At 33.5% G+C, this 18,685-nt stretch overlaps 1 protein-coding gene across 1 annotated transcript; it reads right to left on the bottom strand.

The window, feature by feature from the left end:
• Positions 1-4,375: 4,375 nt before the first annotated feature.
• On the bottom strand, positions 4,376-10,336 carry LOC109015143. The gene is made up of 6 exons (XM_018997624.2): positions 9,207-10,336; positions 8,967-9,075; positions 8,407-8,527; positions 7,539-8,288; positions 5,300-7,178; positions 4,376-5,045 (listed from the first exon to the last, which is right to left on the bottom strand). The coding sequence occupies exons 1-6, from the start codon at positions 9,400-9,402 to the stop codon at positions 4,618-4,620; spliced, it is 3,483 nt and encodes a 1,160-aa protein (XP_018853169.2). The 5' UTR covers positions 9,403-10,336; the 3' UTR covers positions 4,376-4,617.
• Positions 10,337-18,685: the final 8,349 nt, after the last annotated feature.

The following is an 18,685-nucleotide window of genomic DNA, read 5'->3' as shown; positions in this document are numbered from 1 at the left end:
GTGATATTAATAAATTCTTTAATTAACTTATTTTCAATACTATTTCATCATGCTACACTTTTAAATACTTTCTCCTAAATTTTACAGCCTAATGCCCATATGATTGACTATGTGGAGTCGATTTGTGGATGGTGAATGCCGAACAATCTTTGATATTATTGAAGCTAAGCCAACTCTACTCGCAACACGTATAAAAGTCGGTTCATACAATGGTATATTACACAACTTATAATATCAGCATTTATTAAAAATAGAATGTTATTATCTACTAACAAATTTCTTTTCTTTATAATATAGGTATTTCTCTTTCGTCTCAACCAACAAGTGTATTTACCTTAAATCCTGTCATCCCTGCTGCAACTTCATTATGTCAATGGTAATTCTTTCTTACTTTATTATATATATATACAATTTGTACCTACTATATCTTTTCCTCCATGATTTCTCTCATTCATTTTAAATTATTCTAAAAATATTTAGGACGATGCTAAATCATGCACTGCTTGAAGAAATCGTCGAAAAAAATCTACATCACACAACGGCATCAGCATCAGCATCGTCATCAAATGTTGATATGAAAGACATAATTAAGCTTGATGATCTTGCTGGTTTTCTTAAATCATTACAACCAATGACGGTACATTTCTAACCTTATCTTAAGGCTACATATTATTTACAACCACTAAAAATATATATCTGTTGCAAAATTAATGCAGAAAGTAAAATTTTGGATTAAAGCAACTATTTGTGTGGTTGATCTCCATCAAATATTCTTCTACATGTCCTGCATTGGGTGTAAAGAGGGGACTGGATATGAACAAAATGAAAAATTTCAATATTATCATTGCAAATACATGAGTAATGCACAACCACGGTATACATCTTATATTCATATTTTACGTCGTAAATGTTCCTTTAATCAATTTTATATTATATTCAAATTATTGCTTAATCATTCAGACTAAAAAATATAGTTTGTTTATATAGTTGTCGAGCTTACATCGACGTTGACGATGGTAATGGACGACTAGGAGCTGTCATGTTCGGTAAAATCGCAGAAGAAGCTCTAGGTTGCACAGCAATCGAACTAATGGAACATACATGAGAGGTAACCAACTTATTCATATTCCAATTTATATTTTAAAAACATTTAATTTTAGATATTCAAATAGGAAGTTATTAAAAATATCTTTTACATTATATTTATTCACCATACAGGAACATTTACCGTATATCCAAAATATTACAAAATTATGTTCAACAAAAAAATGGATCATACAATTGAGTGCAGATTTAGATCAACTCCAAAAACAACGTCACAAAAACTTCAACGTTCTCTCCATAAATGCTGTGAATGAGGAGAACACAAAACTTTGAATCCATTATGTAATATTTAGTTGTTTCAGACTTTACTTTCAGTAGCAAAAGAAACAATTATGTAATATTTAGTCGTTTTAGACTCTACTTTCAGTAACCAAAAAAATAATTATGTAATATTCACTTTCCTGACTTGCTTAAACATATAGTCTGTCTAAATCTATTATCAGAGACTTTAAACAATTATAGTTTACTTAAACAATTAATTATATTATCTTCATAGACCTTATCATTAAATTCTCTTATTCTACACTAGATGTTTATATTTTAGAATAACCTAATACAGGGCAAACGTGCATCGCACGTAAATACACTGCTAGTATATATAAATATATGCTAGCGGTGGCTAACGTGCAAAGCACGTTTGCCATGTCTACCTAATTGAAAAAAAAAATAATGATTTTTAATATTAAAATAGTTTAATGTATATGAGTAAAATTATTATTTATTCATGTTCATCATTTATTATGGAATTTAAATTATATTAAAAATTCAAATTAATTAGATAGTTTTTTTCTATTAAAAATATTCAGTAAAACTTCATCATTTATTTAATGATGAAAAAATAATATTTTATAAATTAAAATTGATTTTAAGTGTATGATATAATATTATTCTCTTAAAAATATTCAGTAAAACTTTATCTTTTACTTAATGATGAAAAATTAGTATTTTATAAATTAAATTTAATTTTAAGTGTATGGTAGAATATTTATATTTTAATTATTTATTTTATGTTAGTTTAAATCAATATTTAAACTTCTATCGTTAGATTAAATCTAAAGATTAAAGATGAAGGGTTGAAATTTAAAACTTAAAAATTAACATTTTTCCCCACTTTTCCTTTCTCACTCTCTCTCATTCCCCACGCACGTTTGCCTAATTTAGTTAATTAAGAATATTATCATATTTAAATTATGTTAAAACTCTAATTATTTATATGATTTTAATTTCTTAAAAATATTTAGTAAACTTTTATCATTTATTTAATGATGGAAGATTAGTATTTAATAAATTAAATTTGATACATTATGTATAATATGATATTTATATATTAATTATTTAAATTTTAAATTAGTTTAAATCAATGTTTACATTTTTATTGTTAGATCAAATCTAAGAATTTAAAATGAAGGGTTGAGATTAATTTCTTAAAAATATTTAATAAAATTTCATCGTTTATTTAATTTATTTCAATATTTTTAATTAAATTAATATTTATGTATATTTAAATCAGTATTTTAATCTTTTATTGTTAAATCATTTTGAAGACCCCAAGATGAAGGAACTGGATAAACCGATAAACACCTATCACATTTTCCTTCTCCCTCAATTTTCCCTCCCCTCTCTCTCTCCTCCCTCAGCTCACTCGTATGCGGTACGCTGCCCCTCTCCCAGCCGAATCTTCCTCTGCCCAACCCGACGCCGCTGTGCACCGGTGAGCCTCATCGCCCTTTCCACCGGCACCACCTCACTCCAGCGAGCCCTCCCACACCGGTCTCCCTCTCTCACACTCTCTCTCGGCTGTGCACAGTCCGAATGGGTTTGATGATGCTGTGCCACCGTGCACCATCCACCGGCGCCACCACCTCCACGGTAGCCTCCTCTCCCACCGGCCATCCCCATCCAGCGAGCTCGGCCTCCATCTTCTTGTCGTTTGCTCCCACGAAATCCACCTCTCTCTTGCACTGATTCTCCACACCCACGGCGGAGCTCCACCTCCTCTGGCCACCGCACCACCACCGAGACCTCCTTTCGCCACCGACCACCTCTCGTAGCCGTCCTCACGCCCAGCCAAGCCACCATGCATGCTCACCTTCCCTCACAGACGCCCACTTCCCCTTAGGCCACCTCCACCACCGTAATTTGTGTGGTGATTTTTTTTTTTTTTTTATGGTATTTTTGTTGTGATTTTATAGTGATTTTGTTGTGATTTTATAGTGATTTTGTTGTGATTTTGTGGTATTTTTTTAATTTGTGGTATTTTTGTGATGATTTTATGATGATTTTGTCGTGGTTTTGCTTCGAGGATGCAGAGAGGGATGCTCTGATATAGTGGTTTTGCCTTGGTTTTGTGATTTTGCCGTGTATTTTTGTGATGATTTTATGATGATTTTGTCGTGATTTTGCTTCGAGGATGCAGAGAGGGATGCGGAGATATAATAGTTTTGGTTTTGTGATTTTGCTGTGTTTATTACTGTTCACTATTACTGTTCATTACTGTTGATCTTACTGTTCATGAGGCGATAGGCTCTTTTTAAGTATAAGGAGATATATTATAGATACATATATATATATATATATATATATATATGTCCACAAATCCATATATCCATTATATAATTATTATAGACATAAAGAGATTATATAAAAATATAAATTAATATAATTTTATGAGATTCGTTAGATGTCTTTACAATAAAATAATTTTACAATCGCACTTCATCAAGCTTCGTCATTTGTAAATTTATTTTGTGGTTAAAGTATTTACCTGTTCAGAATTTCAAGTGCACGAGAAGAACTGCAAGGGACAGCCGTTCATGAAATCATGTACAAACGCACCTATCTCACTTTTGGTTTTTATCTTCAAAAATTTAATGTGCAGTCACTTTTGACTCTATAAATGTGATTGCCTGTATTATTATTTTTATATAAATTAATTATTTTAATCAATCACGTCAATAAAATATGCAAAGAGTACACAAAAACTTATGACCTTTGAGAAGTAATCCTGCTTGGATCTCCGCTACTCCAACAGTGATGACCAACTTGACTGAGGTTCTTTTTGTTATAGGCTATAGCCCCCTCTCTTCAAGAAATGAAGAAAGATACAAATATCAATTCTTAAAATATATTTCTTTTTTATTTTTTATTTTATTTCCTGAGGTAGAAAATTTTAGTTTTTGTATTAAATAAAATTGATATCGAGTCAATAGGCAACCATTTTAAAAGTTTTCGTTATTAATTTCCCATGTAACCAAAGGTAAAACGACCTTCCTGCACAATCATAACGATTAAGATTGAGGGAAATAGAACAAGAATATGTGGCTACTGGAGCAAACACAAACTCCAGTGCCCTCAGCCTAAGAAGAAGAAGAAGAAATAATAATTACTTTACAATTATCAGAACCCAATCGGCAATTAAGTCAGACAGCCCATCAAGCACTAAACATTAAGTTAGGGAATAGCATGGGTAATAAGGGCAGCGTGAGCACGACCTGAGTACAAATGGGGGAGACTTCACATTATTGTGCAGTTGCACTTGGATTCCAGCTTTGGAGGCTCCATGCTGTCCACCTTGTTGGGAACCCCAACATTGCAGTTCAAAGAGTCGTTGGCGTTCTCATCATTCTCGGTCTTATTGGATGCATGCTTCACATCTGTTTCCACCTGCCTTTGCCTGGCTTTGTGGGCTTTCCAAGCACGTGGTTTGCCAGTGGTTCTGCCTGCAATTTTTCTATCAGAATTCGATTTCCCCAATATTGTAACTGTTGGCCATGAACCTTCCAATGGGATTGAGTTTTCCTTCTCAATTGCCAGGTTTGCAGCTTCGTAGGCGAGATCGTGGACAATGGAGCTGCAGAAAAGTATTGCATCCGTGGCTTCCTCCAGTGTTACACTCCTTGACTTACTTCCACCCTGACAGTCTACCATTACTGCTGATTCCTCTGTCAAAAACATTAAGAATTCATCAGACAATTAGCTAAGACATGCTAATATTATCTCAAAACATGGGTTAGAACATCATAAATATGATGCAATCAGAAGTGAAGTCAATAATGGAGTAAGAGCTCATAACAGAGGTGAACAAATTGGTTTTGATTATATTCTCTAAATCAGCAGATGGTTAACAAAAATGAGATGCGCAATGACAGTGGAAATCTCAAATGGAAGAACACAAAAACAAGGCTGACAAGCATACCAAGGATGCCATATGCATGATCAGAGGCGCTGGGGTCTGAAACTGAAGACTCCTGCAATTCACCCTTGGTGCTCATCGATATGAGACAGACCTCATCAATCTGTGAACCAGGGTTACCCAGACAGCACTTTTCAGTTTCCACTTGTGACAAAGTAACCACAGAGCTCTGTGAAGGAACCTGTGCATCATCCACTTCACCAGTGCTACTGTTCATCATGACAAGTTCCTCTCCAGAAGAGGACTCTGGAGTTCTAATAGTTGCTTCCACATCCATGACACTCCTTGTGCTTTCTGGGATAAACTCACCATTTGCATAAGCAGTGTAATTCTTCTCATAATTTGGAAATGATGCTACCGAATTGTTCTCTAGCAGAACACTATCAATACAATGGGACAATCCCAAGTTGGAAACATCAACTGTTCTACGATCATTACATTCAGAATTATCAGTCTCAACAACACCAGTCCTGGTAAAATATGTACTGGTAGCATCTGCTAGTGCATACTCCAACACAAGAGCTTGCCCTTCAGAAGCTCTTGGTTTTTCCACTACAGCATGTTCCACATTGCCATCGGAAACCACAAGGTTTTCTAACCCTCGGTGACCATGGTTTGAAATTCCAGATAAAGGCGACCCAGTGCTTTGAGACTTCATGTTTACGTCAGATCTACCATTCTCCATGTCTGCTTTCCTGCCACTTAACTGCCGTTGTATACGAGTTTCCAATTGTCTAGCTAAGCTGAAATCAGTAGAGGATGATGCCGAGAAACTGCCTTGCCCAATGGAGCTTCTCATACTGCTTGCACTGTCTCTTGCATGAGACCGATCATCATAAAGTATTGTAGTAGCAGCAAATGTCCTGCCTTGGAAAACAGGCCCCTTGCTACTACTTGGCCTCTTCAGCAGTATGGATATGCCTGTGCCTTCTGAAAAACCAACCTTCAAATTTGGATAGTCATTATAGCGATGCAATTGCTGACCCACAGTGTCATCATCAGCAGTTATGCTGTAACCAACAGTTGGTTGGCCCACCTCTTGCCGATTGACATCCTTAAGCTCAGCTTCCTCCACCAACGACCTTGCATATTCTGGAGAGAAGTTTTGTTGTTGCTCACTCTGGGGAATTTGGCCTTGCTCAGCAGTCTCTTCACCCACAGAAACCCTTCGTTCATCCACACAAGTAATGGGTACAAATTCTGGTACAACAATTACAGGCTCCATCTGATCAGAAGGTTTTTCTTCTTCAGAAATCATATACGTCACTGGGGAGTTTACAGCAACTACACTTCTTGGGCCCGAAATTATAACACTCAAAGTGTCGTCTTTCCGACGGCATTCTGGACAAAGTTTAATGCTCCGTTCCACTTCATCAACAACACTGTACACTGAACCACACCTTGAACAACTTGCCATATTTTCAAGAATATCAACTCCTGGAGAATCAGCCTTGACTTGAGAAGCTTCAGAAGTTGCACCGATTTCCAAGGCAATACCATGGTGACCAAAGTTTTCAGAGACGATATAACCGCAATCAGCTGCAGGACTTTTAACAAATTCACCATGCTGAATGCGAAGTGATACATCATGCATTTCATGGCCACTGTCTTTATTCACTTCATCCATCTTATCAAAGGCAAAGACTTCTTGAACATCAGGATATGCAACTTTCCCACATTCACTTGCCATGTCATCCTGGTTCTGGTCACCACCTTCATTATCAACTGCCGCACGATCAGAACTTGCTTTGCTGCTTGTTGTGACTGAGTTCCTAGATATAAGAGAACGATTTGCAGAACTTGCTTTTCCGACATAAAAGGTGGTGCTGGGGACACTAGATAAAAGTGGCCTGAACATATTCTGAGGACTCTTCCGGTTATCCTGCACAAACATTGAATAACACGTCATTACAATTACTATGAACTACAAATTCACAAATCTTCATAAGTTAGATTACTGCAAAAACTAAGGGGACGCGCGAGTCCTCAGAAAAGCTATCATACTCGCAATCAATGGTGAAATTTATTACTTAAAAAAAACTCATGCTGAAATCTTTAGAAGTTAAAGGTAGACTATGAGAATATATGCATACAGACCAACTATTCTGAGGTGTTATTAAAACTCTATTTTTGTCACTCAATTCCAACAAGAGATATGAAAAGTATTGTTATTCGCAACTCAATTGATTTCACTTCCAAAAGTCTGAGGATGGACAAAATTTCAGATGAAAGGATAAAATACCATCTGTCGAAGGGCAGGGTCAAATGATCTTTTTGGAGCAAATGTTGAGGATGCTATTCTAGTATATTTCTTCGAAAAGGGCAGAGCTCGATTATTTGATAATGGCCCAACTCTCCTTGAAGTTGCTCGGTCTAAACTACCCACAGGAATGGACTGTAGAGAATCTATATCATCGTCACCAGATGATGCTACAGAGCCTTTGCTGTGATAGCTGAATCTGTCACGATCATGACTATGAGATGAACTGATGCTTCTAGAAGCTGTTGGGGACATTGACTGCCTGCTGACTTTGGAGGTAGAATCCCTACCATTTCTAGATGCTGGTGAGGAACCCCTCACATATGATGCTGGCCGATCAGCCAATGAAGTACGGAGATTGGGAGGTGCGTCAGAGGAGAACCCCGGAATATTAGCTTGCCATGCCCTTATTTTTGGCGATACAGAGTTTCCTCGATTTGTCTTTATAGGTGAAGTTCCCCTTGTCCCTGGTGAGGCTATGGTACCACTGGACCCAGTGCTCATCCTACGAGGAGTTGGGGTAGACGACCTTGGAGTAGGTGTTGAGGGTTTACTAGGAGGAGTAGATGGTCTCCGTGATGGAGAAGCATGCCGTAGACCTAGAGGTGGACTGGAATGAGTTGCTGATGAAGGCCTTCCCCTCGACTGGAACGTGCTACTCCCAGACCGAGGAGATGGGCTTAAGCGATTTGGACTGGAACTACCCCTACTGCTTCTGTAGCTCTTTTCCATCTGCAAAAGTATGTACATATTATCAACAGAGAGAGCATAAATATTTGAGTACATTTCCAAGGAAACTTTTAGAGAACATAAACAATCTGATTATGATCATTAAAATGAGAACAGTTACCGTGGAAGATCTTGAGATAGAAATAGGTTGACTCCGAGGTCTGCCCCTGGGAGCAGCATTAACTGGTAGCGGCTCATCATCCAATGAAGGAAACAGAGGAGTGTCTGGAGGAGTTAATAACCTGTGAAATCAGTAATACCGGGCATCCCATTAAAAACAAGAAAAGTAAAATGCAACTAGAAACTATCATGTAAGAAAAAAATGCAAGAATAAGCTTATCACCAAGGGAGCACACCAGGGAAATAAATTGACAAAATTTTACAGTAGAATTTTCAGCTTCATGATGAAAGATGAGATCATCAAGAAGATAAATTTCAATATGAATATGTACTAGGAATGAAGACACTTGTTGTAATTTAAATTTATTTCTGCTTACTTGTAAGCCATAAGTTAATCTTTTTCTTTTTCCTTGACAATTATATTTCCGTCTTTGTGGCAAGAGACATAAATTATGACCCTGTTAAGTTGCATCATTTGGATATATGTGAAACCATAGAATTTAAATTGTGAATCAAAGATGGAAAGCTGAAAGCATCAGAATAGGAAAAAAGATAACCAACCAGTCATAGTCATTCTTCTCCTCCTCAGCATTAAGCAGGTCACTACTCTCTCCACGAACAGGAATGGAGATTCCAAGCTTATAATCTGAAAAGTGCCTCAATTTTGTCGCTGCAAACAACAATTCAACATGCAAAGCGAAAAAAATGTAGCACTATTAGCAAGAGGGAACAGACAAAAAAATTCACATGACATATATCCAAATTCCAAATTACAGAACCGAGATTGGTATAGAAGATTACAAAACGTGTCTTCAATGTCATCAGTCAACAGAAGCAAGGAATTCTCTCTTTCCCTGATCTGCATTTCGTTGAACAAAGCAAGATTGTCATCTTTCTCACTGAACAACAATCCACTCTCGAAACTCTGTCCTCGCTTGTGATTGGCTCCTCCTGGCTCTCTCCCTGGAGAGTATCTCAACACCGGAGAAGGAGGCATCTCGGCACCTAAAACTAAACCTTTTGGAAGTGTCACCTCAACCTCTCCGTACCCCCCGAAATCATACAATGGTTGAACCAAAACAGAAACCCCACAATATCCATTCAGCTAACTACAAAGCTCACTAAGAAACTAGATGTCCTTCCCCACGTTCTGCCCAAAATCAAATCATAAAAAACCATGTGCGGCTTTCATTAGCCAACTTCGCGTAATTCACCAAGTTAAAATAATTCCGATTCCGGCAACATATTACCAGCCGAAAACCATACATTGTGAGACCATGTCGACTCAACGTAGAATCTTATCGCTTGAACACATAATTGCATATTATAACATTGAGACTGCAACAACAGTACCAATAAGAGAGTAGAGGCTCAACGTCCATAAGCAAATTCAGAAAACAACCAATTTGAGAGTCTGAAACCCTAGATTTCCGTCCAGCCAAAAAACCCAACATTGCCAGTGATAACTCCACCAAAACCTAATTCAACTTCCACAAACCACTGAACTCCCCATTGAAGTTCAAAGTTCAAGCTGCAGAGCAAAATTCACTACTGAAAACTACTAACCGTAACTAGACTTACCAAACTTCCCCGAGTCAAATTTCTTCAAAGAAAGAGCAAGAAATCGTTAAGTGATACTACGATCTCAAAATCAAAAATAGAAAGCGGGGCTGAAATGCTAGTTGCAAATGCGACGAATGTCGCATCGGACACTCGGATCTAGAAGTATTTATTGCTTTTGTCTGTAAGTATGGATCAGAAAACTTGGGAGAGAGGGACCGATCGGTGCCAACGAATGCAGAGTAAATTTTCCAGCAACTTCACTCTCCTCCGAGTTAATGAGGATTCAGAGTAAAACCCTTTTGGTTGTTGTTTAGGTTTGCTTCTTTCCTCCGCAGCAAGCTTTCATTTCTTTTTCTTTTTCCTTTTTTATTTTTTATTTTTTTTATTTTTCCCTTCGTTTCCTTTCTCACTTTCTCTCTGCTCTGAGATATTTATTTCATTTTCTTTTCCTTTTCTTTGTGCTTCTTCCCTCTTTCTTGATTCTTGATTTTTACAGTGATGCCACTCGCACTGCCGGATTGAAAAATATTTTGTTCAAGGCAAATATTCAATACACAATACACTTTATAGAGTTATTCGTGAATAGTAATAAATTAAAATAATTGAGTAAATTTTATAAAATTTATTTAAAATGAGATTAGATATATTTAGATATTAAAATAAGTTTAGATATATTTATAAAAAATTAAAAAAAATTATAGATCTTACATGTAAAGAAGTGTTGAATTAAAAAAAAATTATAAATCTCACGTGTAAAGAAATTTTGAGTTGAGATGAGTTTAGTGATTTAAAAATTAAGCATTTAGATATTAGAATCAGCTTAAAATAGATTAAACTAAATTGATCTCAATTCAATTAGACTTCCAAATTGGCCTAAAACTTTAATAATTTCTTTTAATATCTTTTTAATATTAAATAATTTTCTTAATTTTTAAAAATACCTTCACTAACGATTTATTTGAATATTTGTGAAAGATATTTAAAAAACCAAGAAAAACATTTATCAAAATAATTTATCGTTAATTTCAATACAAGTACATCTAAAAAAAATTTCTAGACAACTTTTCTTTCCGCCCACCCTTTTCATAAAAATTTAAACAAAACACATCTAAATAACTTTTTTTTCGGGAGCACATCTCAATAACTTATAAAAAAAAATGTTAAAAATTTACAAAATTCTCAATGGGGCAATCAAGGAGGAGATTTGGCCCCTGAAAGATAGCAATTGAAGAAGCTGCCTTACAAATTTCAAAAATCATCATTGAAGGCGATAGTCAAGTGATAACAGATGTTTTGATAAACACTTCATCTTCTCTGGATTGGTCTATTCTCAATATACTCACAAATATCAACTCTTTATTGGAGTCATTTCAAGAATGATTCACTCAAAAAATTCATCGACATCAAAATCGATAGCCGCACAACTTGGTGTAATGGGCCACTACAAATAAGATGTTTGGACTTTGGATGCATACCCCTTATCATTTGTATTCGTAACTAATCTCAACACATCTCAATTCATAGCATCTTATCATTACAATTTTCTCAAATTCCTGCACAAAATATAATAAACAATTCAACTTTTTAAAATTTTAAAATAATTTTTCTAAATTTTCACATAAAATATAATAAATAATTCAACTTTTATTCTACTATTTACAAATCATCTCAACTCATCTCTAAATCAAAATCACTCCTAATAAGTTACTTGAATATGTCTGAAATTTCACAATGATAAAGATCCTCCCATTTGTAATATTTTTTCAAGACCGTATCAGCACTTTATATCTTATTCTATATTATGCACAAGCTTGATTAAAAAAAAAAAAAAAGAGATTCGGCCGAGCGCCCAGCTATGCCGCAAGGGATTAAGATGAGTACAGTGTCGTTTGCAGTCAGAATTGGGCCCAATAGGCAATAAGTGTATTCATTATCCAATTTATCTAATAGTAATGTTACCTACAGAGTGTATAAATATTATATAATTATTTTAAAAAAATTATTATTTATTATAAAAAAAAATAATTTCTTTTTTTATATGGATCTAATATTTTTTTTTTAAATAATTACGTAACATTTACACACTTTACAAATGTAAATATCATTTCTCTTTATTTAATAGTTTTCATATTTCTTATAGATAAAAAAAAAATAAAAGAGAAAATACTTAGTAATGTGATCCATCATTCATAAAATATTTTTTATTTTAAAATAAATATAACTTATTACATTTAATCACGTAACTAATTTTTTTATATAAACTTCACGTGCAGACCAAATATTTTGTAAAAAAATATATAGTTTGAAATTCAATTATCATTTGGGATTCGTTTATTAATCTAGAAGCCATTGGTGAATTTGTTACTTTTTTAATTATTGACAAAAGAGGCGGAGATCGGAAGATAAAGATATTCATTATTTATATGGCATAATCTCATTTGTTTTCAAATATGAGATAAGTTGAAATGAAAATTAAAAATTGAATAAAATATTATTAGAATATTTTTTTTAATATTTTTTTTTAGATTTAAAAAAATTAAATTATTTATTTTATTTTGTGTGAGATTTTAAAAAAAATTATAATAATTAGATGAAACGAAATGAGATGAGTTCAAAAATGTTATAAAAATAAACGAGTAGAACATTCATTTTTATTTTTTATTTTTTTAGTTTTAATATACGTGTATTTATCTCCATAAGTTTTGATGTGATCTCTCAGAGATCATATAAGACCTTGAAACCATAATTTATATACACGAGGAAAAGTGGGTTGAGAAGCCCTAGTCATCTCTCATTCTCCCTCTTTCTCTCTCTCTCTCTTAAAAAATCAAAGGTTCTAGATCTGATTTTCGTTGGAGGGGGAGGCCTCAACTTCTCTCTCATTCTCCTTCTCATTCCCCTCTTTCCTCCATCCACCCACCTTGTCTATCAAGGTAGTTTTTTTTTTTGTTTAGTTTTATTTTGCTTCATTCAAAGTCGAAAAAGATAGATTTACAACTTTTCGGCAACTCTCGAGAGACACGTGGCACAAGAAGACTCTCAAGCGGCAAATTGTTCGGAGGAAAGTGGCGATTTTGCAAAATCGCCATGAGTGGTCCTTAAGCACCACCCTTTCCGACAGCTTTTCTCACCACACGCGCCAGATCACCCATTCAGATATGACATTTTTGGTTGAAAAGAGACAAGCATGTTGTCTTCACGGGCTGTCACAAATTTTAAAATCTACCAGAGTTAGTCCAAACTGTAATCCATCATTTTTCTCATTTATCTTACTGCTTTCCTTTTTGGTTTTCTTATTGTTAATTAAAAAAAATATTCGTCTCACAAAATTTTGTTTGTATAGGTTGAGTCACCTCCTTCTATGAAGGGTGAGATTGGGCTATTTCTTGAACGTTTGTCTTTAGAAATTATCAGTAGTAGTAAAGACTAGACCAGACACAAAAGGAAATAGCGTATTAGTGGAGCTTCAAATGTATTATTTTGATTTATGATATCATATTTGATATGGAGACATCTCAGAATGTATCTATTCATGAATGTAAATTATTTGATAAATTAATGATGACAACATCCCCTTAAAATATATATATATATATATATATATATACATACACAGGAGAAAAATGATTGATGTTTTTTGGCTTGATTTATGAAACCAATGTCCAATATCTTATGTACGCAAGGAAATGGTGGGAACTTTTGAATGTTATCTACCCATTGTAAGAGCATTTGTATTGGCATAGCTAAATATTAGTGCCTAGTCAAATTTTGGATAACTTTTATTAAAATAGTCTGTATTTAAACAGTCAAAACTTTAATATTCTACTTTTAAGCTACAGTAAAGTCAAACAATTCTTTAAGTTTGGCCAACTATTATTCATTTCCAAAACAATATTTTACTCTAAAAATATTCCCAGCTACTATAGGGTGTGAGAAGGGTTGTCAAAATGTATTTGTTAGATAATTAGGTTGAATAAAAAAATAGTTGAGAAACAATAATTTTAAGTAAAAATTAAATTATTAATTAATATATGGAGTGTATTTGTAAAATATTAAAAAAAATTAAAAAAAATTATTAAAATATCTAATATTATATTATTATTTTAACTTTGGGATGAATAGCCTAACGTGGATTAATATCTCCAATGATTCTCAACTTTTAGTTAAATCTTAAACTTGACAATAATTAGACCATTGCCTATGCTCTAACCCATCAATAAGCATCTAATAAGTGCATGTGACTTCTTCAATACCAAATACCTTTCATTAATTTACACATTTCTAGTTGTCTTTTTTGTGCCGGGGAATATATATCATCTTCCTAGATTTACGATAATATGGAAGGGCCAAAATCATTCATTAATGGTAAGTATTTTAATATTTTCTAAATTTATGCTAATTATCTAAATCATTATAAATAATATATATAGAATAATTATACGTATAATCGTGAAGTACGTAAACGTCGTGCAATCATTTTGAAAAAAAGTGAGTTCTATTATTAAAAAATTAATTTTTTTCATGTGAATCTCATGTTTTGTTTACTTTTTTTAAAACAATTACGCGGCAGTTGCACAATTCACGATTACAAATATATTTTCTCATTGAGAAATTCAAGACTATATATATAATCTTCATTAATTAACTATGATCCATTAGTTAAAGAGTTGGTTTGAATACATAGGTGAGATGACGATCTCTCATACCATCTTATCTAATTATAATTAATAATTTCATTATTATTCATAAATCATCTCAACTCATCTCATTATTCAAATAGGCCCTTATCCCTATTTAGATACATAAATACTTTCAACCTATCTCATCTCATTATTATATATTTTTAAAATTTTTTTATATAAAATATAATAAATAATTTAACTTTTTTAAATTTTAAAATAATATTAATATTAAAAAATAATATTTTATTTAACTAATTTAAAATCTACTAATCTCGAAACCAATCCCGATTGTTATGCAGTAGCTGGCTAGGGGCGCGAGTCGACAAAAATTCACCCTGCGAAAGAGACAACGTCGTTGCATTGCAGTTAGGCACAAGATTTGCCAACCAAAGCTCATGTAATCATTAATGCATGACAAAATATTCTATCCAATTCCCTAGACTCTCTCTCTCTCTTCATTGGCTATCATTAATTTTGTTTATAGCCATCATTTAATTAATTAATAATTACATATATAAAACATGAAATTAACCATGCATGCACGAACGATCAATCTTGACTCGTAATGACCAATTCTCTTTACGATGCCCAATCCTCCAAATTCTCATAGAGAATTAAATGATTAATACATATTATAAAACTTGATCCGGTTTGATTACATCGGTAAAATGAGATGAGAAAAAAATTAAAAATAAAATAAAATATTATTAAAATATTATTTTTTAATATTATTTTTATTTTAAGATTTAAAAATTTTAAATTATTTATTATATTTTATGTGAAAGTTTATGAAAATTATAACGATTATATTAGATAAAATGAGATAGTTTGATATGTGTAATCGAACTATGTCTTATTATATATGCCAATCTTTTTCTCTTAATTATAAGACCTGAAAAAAAATAAAAAATAAAAATAAATACATGAAGGGTCCTGCTCCCATCCTAATTTTAAGAGTGCCATTTTTTAATGAACAAAGTTGTAGCCAAACCGTACGTGCTCGATCGGAATATTCTTGCAAGGGATCAACGGGACCTACCCGGTCTTGGGACATTTGCCAATCCGGTTACAACGATATTGTCTTTCAATGATTACCGATACAACAAACGGCAGAACCAACAATTTTTTTGAGGGAGCCAAATTTTCTAATACTGTGTGACACATTGAAATTTAAAAGTAATAATAATATAATTATATATAAAATTAAATCTCGATAATTTATAATATACACGTAAAAAAAATTCTAAAAATACAACATCTATATGTTTCAGATTTTTGATGTTAAAGTTTCATGAAATAATATATATCTATTATTATTTTTATAAAAAAAAATATTTAAAATTTATTTGTTTCATAGAAACTTGTCTTTTAGAATGTCATCTTTCATTCTAGTATATAAACTAATTTATTAAGTTTCATGTAAACTCTAGATATTTTCATTTCACATTAAGCATATAATAGCCTATAATAGAAACCTTAAATAAGTTTTTTCTTACTCAATGAAGTCTAGAGGATAAAACCTCTCAATTATTTTCCATATAAATCACCAACCTTAAATGATTTTTCTTATATTTTTACTTTGCACTCCGTATTAAGAAACCTAATATTGTATGACAAAAAACTTTGAGATGCAAATTAATAAATTTGGAATTTTATAAAATTTTACGAAGCATATGACTATAAAATTTTTTCGGGGGTCGTTTTCTATATTTTATAAAATTATGATTAAAAATTAGGGTATATTTTGATTTTCAAAAAAATCTAAGGGGGTCCATGGCCCCCCTAGATACACGTAGGTCGGGCACTGGATATAACTGAACTCGAAGACAGTTCGATTCGTTCAGCCACTCCGAGTTTTCCTTTTTGAACAATGATATAGGCACTATTTGGATTTAGAAATGAGATGATATGAGTTGAGATGATTTATAAATAGTAGTAAAATTTGTGAATTGAAATTTATGAATAATAATAATAAGATGATCTCAACTCATCTCTCAATCCAAACATTCTCGTTTCTTTAGCATTGTCGTTCCTTCTTTCCCCAGCTTTTTCTTTTTAGATAACACGTGCGCCTACTATGCGATGAACTGGGGGTCTTGGCTCTTGAGGATTTTTTTTTTTTTTTTTTTGTATGCTCAATCTATTATAAGCTTTTCAATTCTCAATAATCTAAAATGGTGCTGGCCAACTCTTTTAATTAAATGGCAAGAAAATTCAAGCACGCACTTATGAAGTTTTCCTCTCAGCTCGAGAACTTTCTGGTGAGGAGGAATTTTGTCCTTCACCTTCGGTGGAAGGGTCTTTTGCCTAGGGCAAGTGCATCATAAACTTTACTTCCTTATAAAGCTTTCCTAGTACATGCTCTTGTGTCACTTCTGTCAACAATATTTTCAAACTGTGTTTCAAGACAAGATTGGATTCTGGTTAGTAATGGATAAGGAACTTTCAGAACTATGGAACAAATTTTCTCTAACTGCAGAGGAAATGTATGAAATAGTCATAACTGACCATGATATACAGACCAACATGGAGAGAGGGAAGTTATGTCTTGTGGGGAAAATAATTACTAATAAAAAGATTAATAAATATGCTTTTAAGAACACGATACTCAAAGTGTGGAAATCCTGTGCTGGAACAAAGATTATCGAAGTAGGAGAAAATCTTTGTGTTTGAATTTCAGTCTGAGGCAGATTTGAATAAGATTTGGGGAGGCCATCCATGGTTGTTTGACACAAATTTGGTTTGTTTAAAAAAGTTTGATGGTATTACTCCACCTTCTGATATGAATTTTAATTTGACTACTATTTGGGTTCAATTACATAATTTACCTCTTGGATGTATGACTAAGGATATTGGAGGTAGAATTGGATTCTCAATAGGTCAAGTAATTGAGGTGGAGGCTGAGTATGATGGGAATTGTTAGGGAAAGTGGCTTAGAGTGCAAATTGAAATGGATTTAATGAAGCCCTTAATAAGAGGAAAAATTGTGGAACTTCTTGGTCAGAAAAGTTTTATTCAATTCAAGTATGAACGTCTACTAAGATTCTGTTTTAAATGTGGAGTTATCAAGCATGGAGAGCAAGAAGACAATAACGATTATCCTATGCAACAATATGGAACATGGCTTAGAGTTTCAAGCTCAGCTGCAGTTTCAAGTTATAGCAGCACATCGGGTCCAATGTTTCCAACCATACCAAAGTTAGATAATTCCAATAAATTGGAGACAATGGTTCAAAAGGAAATTGAGTCTGTTGAAGTGGATCCTAGTAGAGAATTGGTGCAACAGAATATAACAGGTGAGGATCAAGAAGAAAGTACTGTAGGTAATCTTCAAATTATTAAACTTCCTATGCTTAATAGAGAGCCTGAATTAAAAGAAAAAGTGCTTGAAAAAAATAAAGAGTTAATGGAGCAGCCAGAAGCAATCCCTTCTTTAGCAATGATGATGTCTAGTCAGCCAGCTCAGCTAGAAGTTATGCAGGATCAGGAACAGCTAAGTGAATGCAAGCAAATTCCTGAGATATGTGCTACCAGATGGAAGAGAAGGGCAAGGGGACAGCAATCAAGTGATATGTTACAACCTTCTCAATATGTTACAAGGAAGAGAAAGAATGTTGAAGAATCTGTTATGTTGGATATGGATACTAAGCATGAAGGTAGGGGCAAGAAACAGGTTTTACCTGTTGATTTTGATATAATGGCGGAGGCTGTTAATCAGCCCCGCTGGGAGAAATAAGGCTCCTAAGTTGGAACTGCCAAGGACTTGGCAACTCTCGAACAATTAGAGATCTTAGCATTTTGGATAAGGTTCATAAGCCTAGCATTTTATTTCTTATGGAAACAAAAATGCAAAAGAAGAACTTAGAAGCTATAAAACTGAAATTGGGTTTCAAATGCTTATTTTCTGTAGAAGGTGTGGGTAGAAGTGGAGGTATGGCTTTGGTATGTGCAGAAGAGGTTCATATTAACATCAGCACTTATTCACAACGACACATAAATATGTGGGTTACACAAACAGAAGTAGAGTGGATGCTA

Source organism: Juglans regia, chromosome 16 (genome assembly GCF_001411555.2).
Source record: "Juglans regia cultivar Chandler chromosome 16, Walnut 2.0, whole genome shotgun sequence".
NCBI lineage: Eukaryota > Viridiplantae > Streptophyta > Magnoliopsida > Fagales > Juglandaceae > Juglans > Juglans regia.
The sequence above is the reverse complement of the archived record's forward strand: the minus strand, read 5'-3'. Positions and strand labels throughout refer to the sequence as shown.

What these genes read in the sequence shown, in the direction of transcription:
- LOC109015143 (XM_018997624.2), bottom strand. Translation starts at nt 9,402, where the DNA reads ATGCCTCCTTCTCCGGTGTTGAGATACTCTCCAGGGAGAGAGCCAGGA. An exon ending in TGACATTGAAGACACGTTTT is followed by an intron (nt 9,076 to 9,206) that starts GTAATCTTCTAT and finishes TGTTGTTTGCAG; the next exon opens with CGACAAAATTGAGGCACTTT. An exon ending in TCATGCATATGGCATCCTTG is followed by an intron (nt 5,046 to 5,299) that starts GTATGCTTGTCA and finishes TGTTTTTGACAG; the next exon opens with AGGAATCAGCAGTAATGGTA.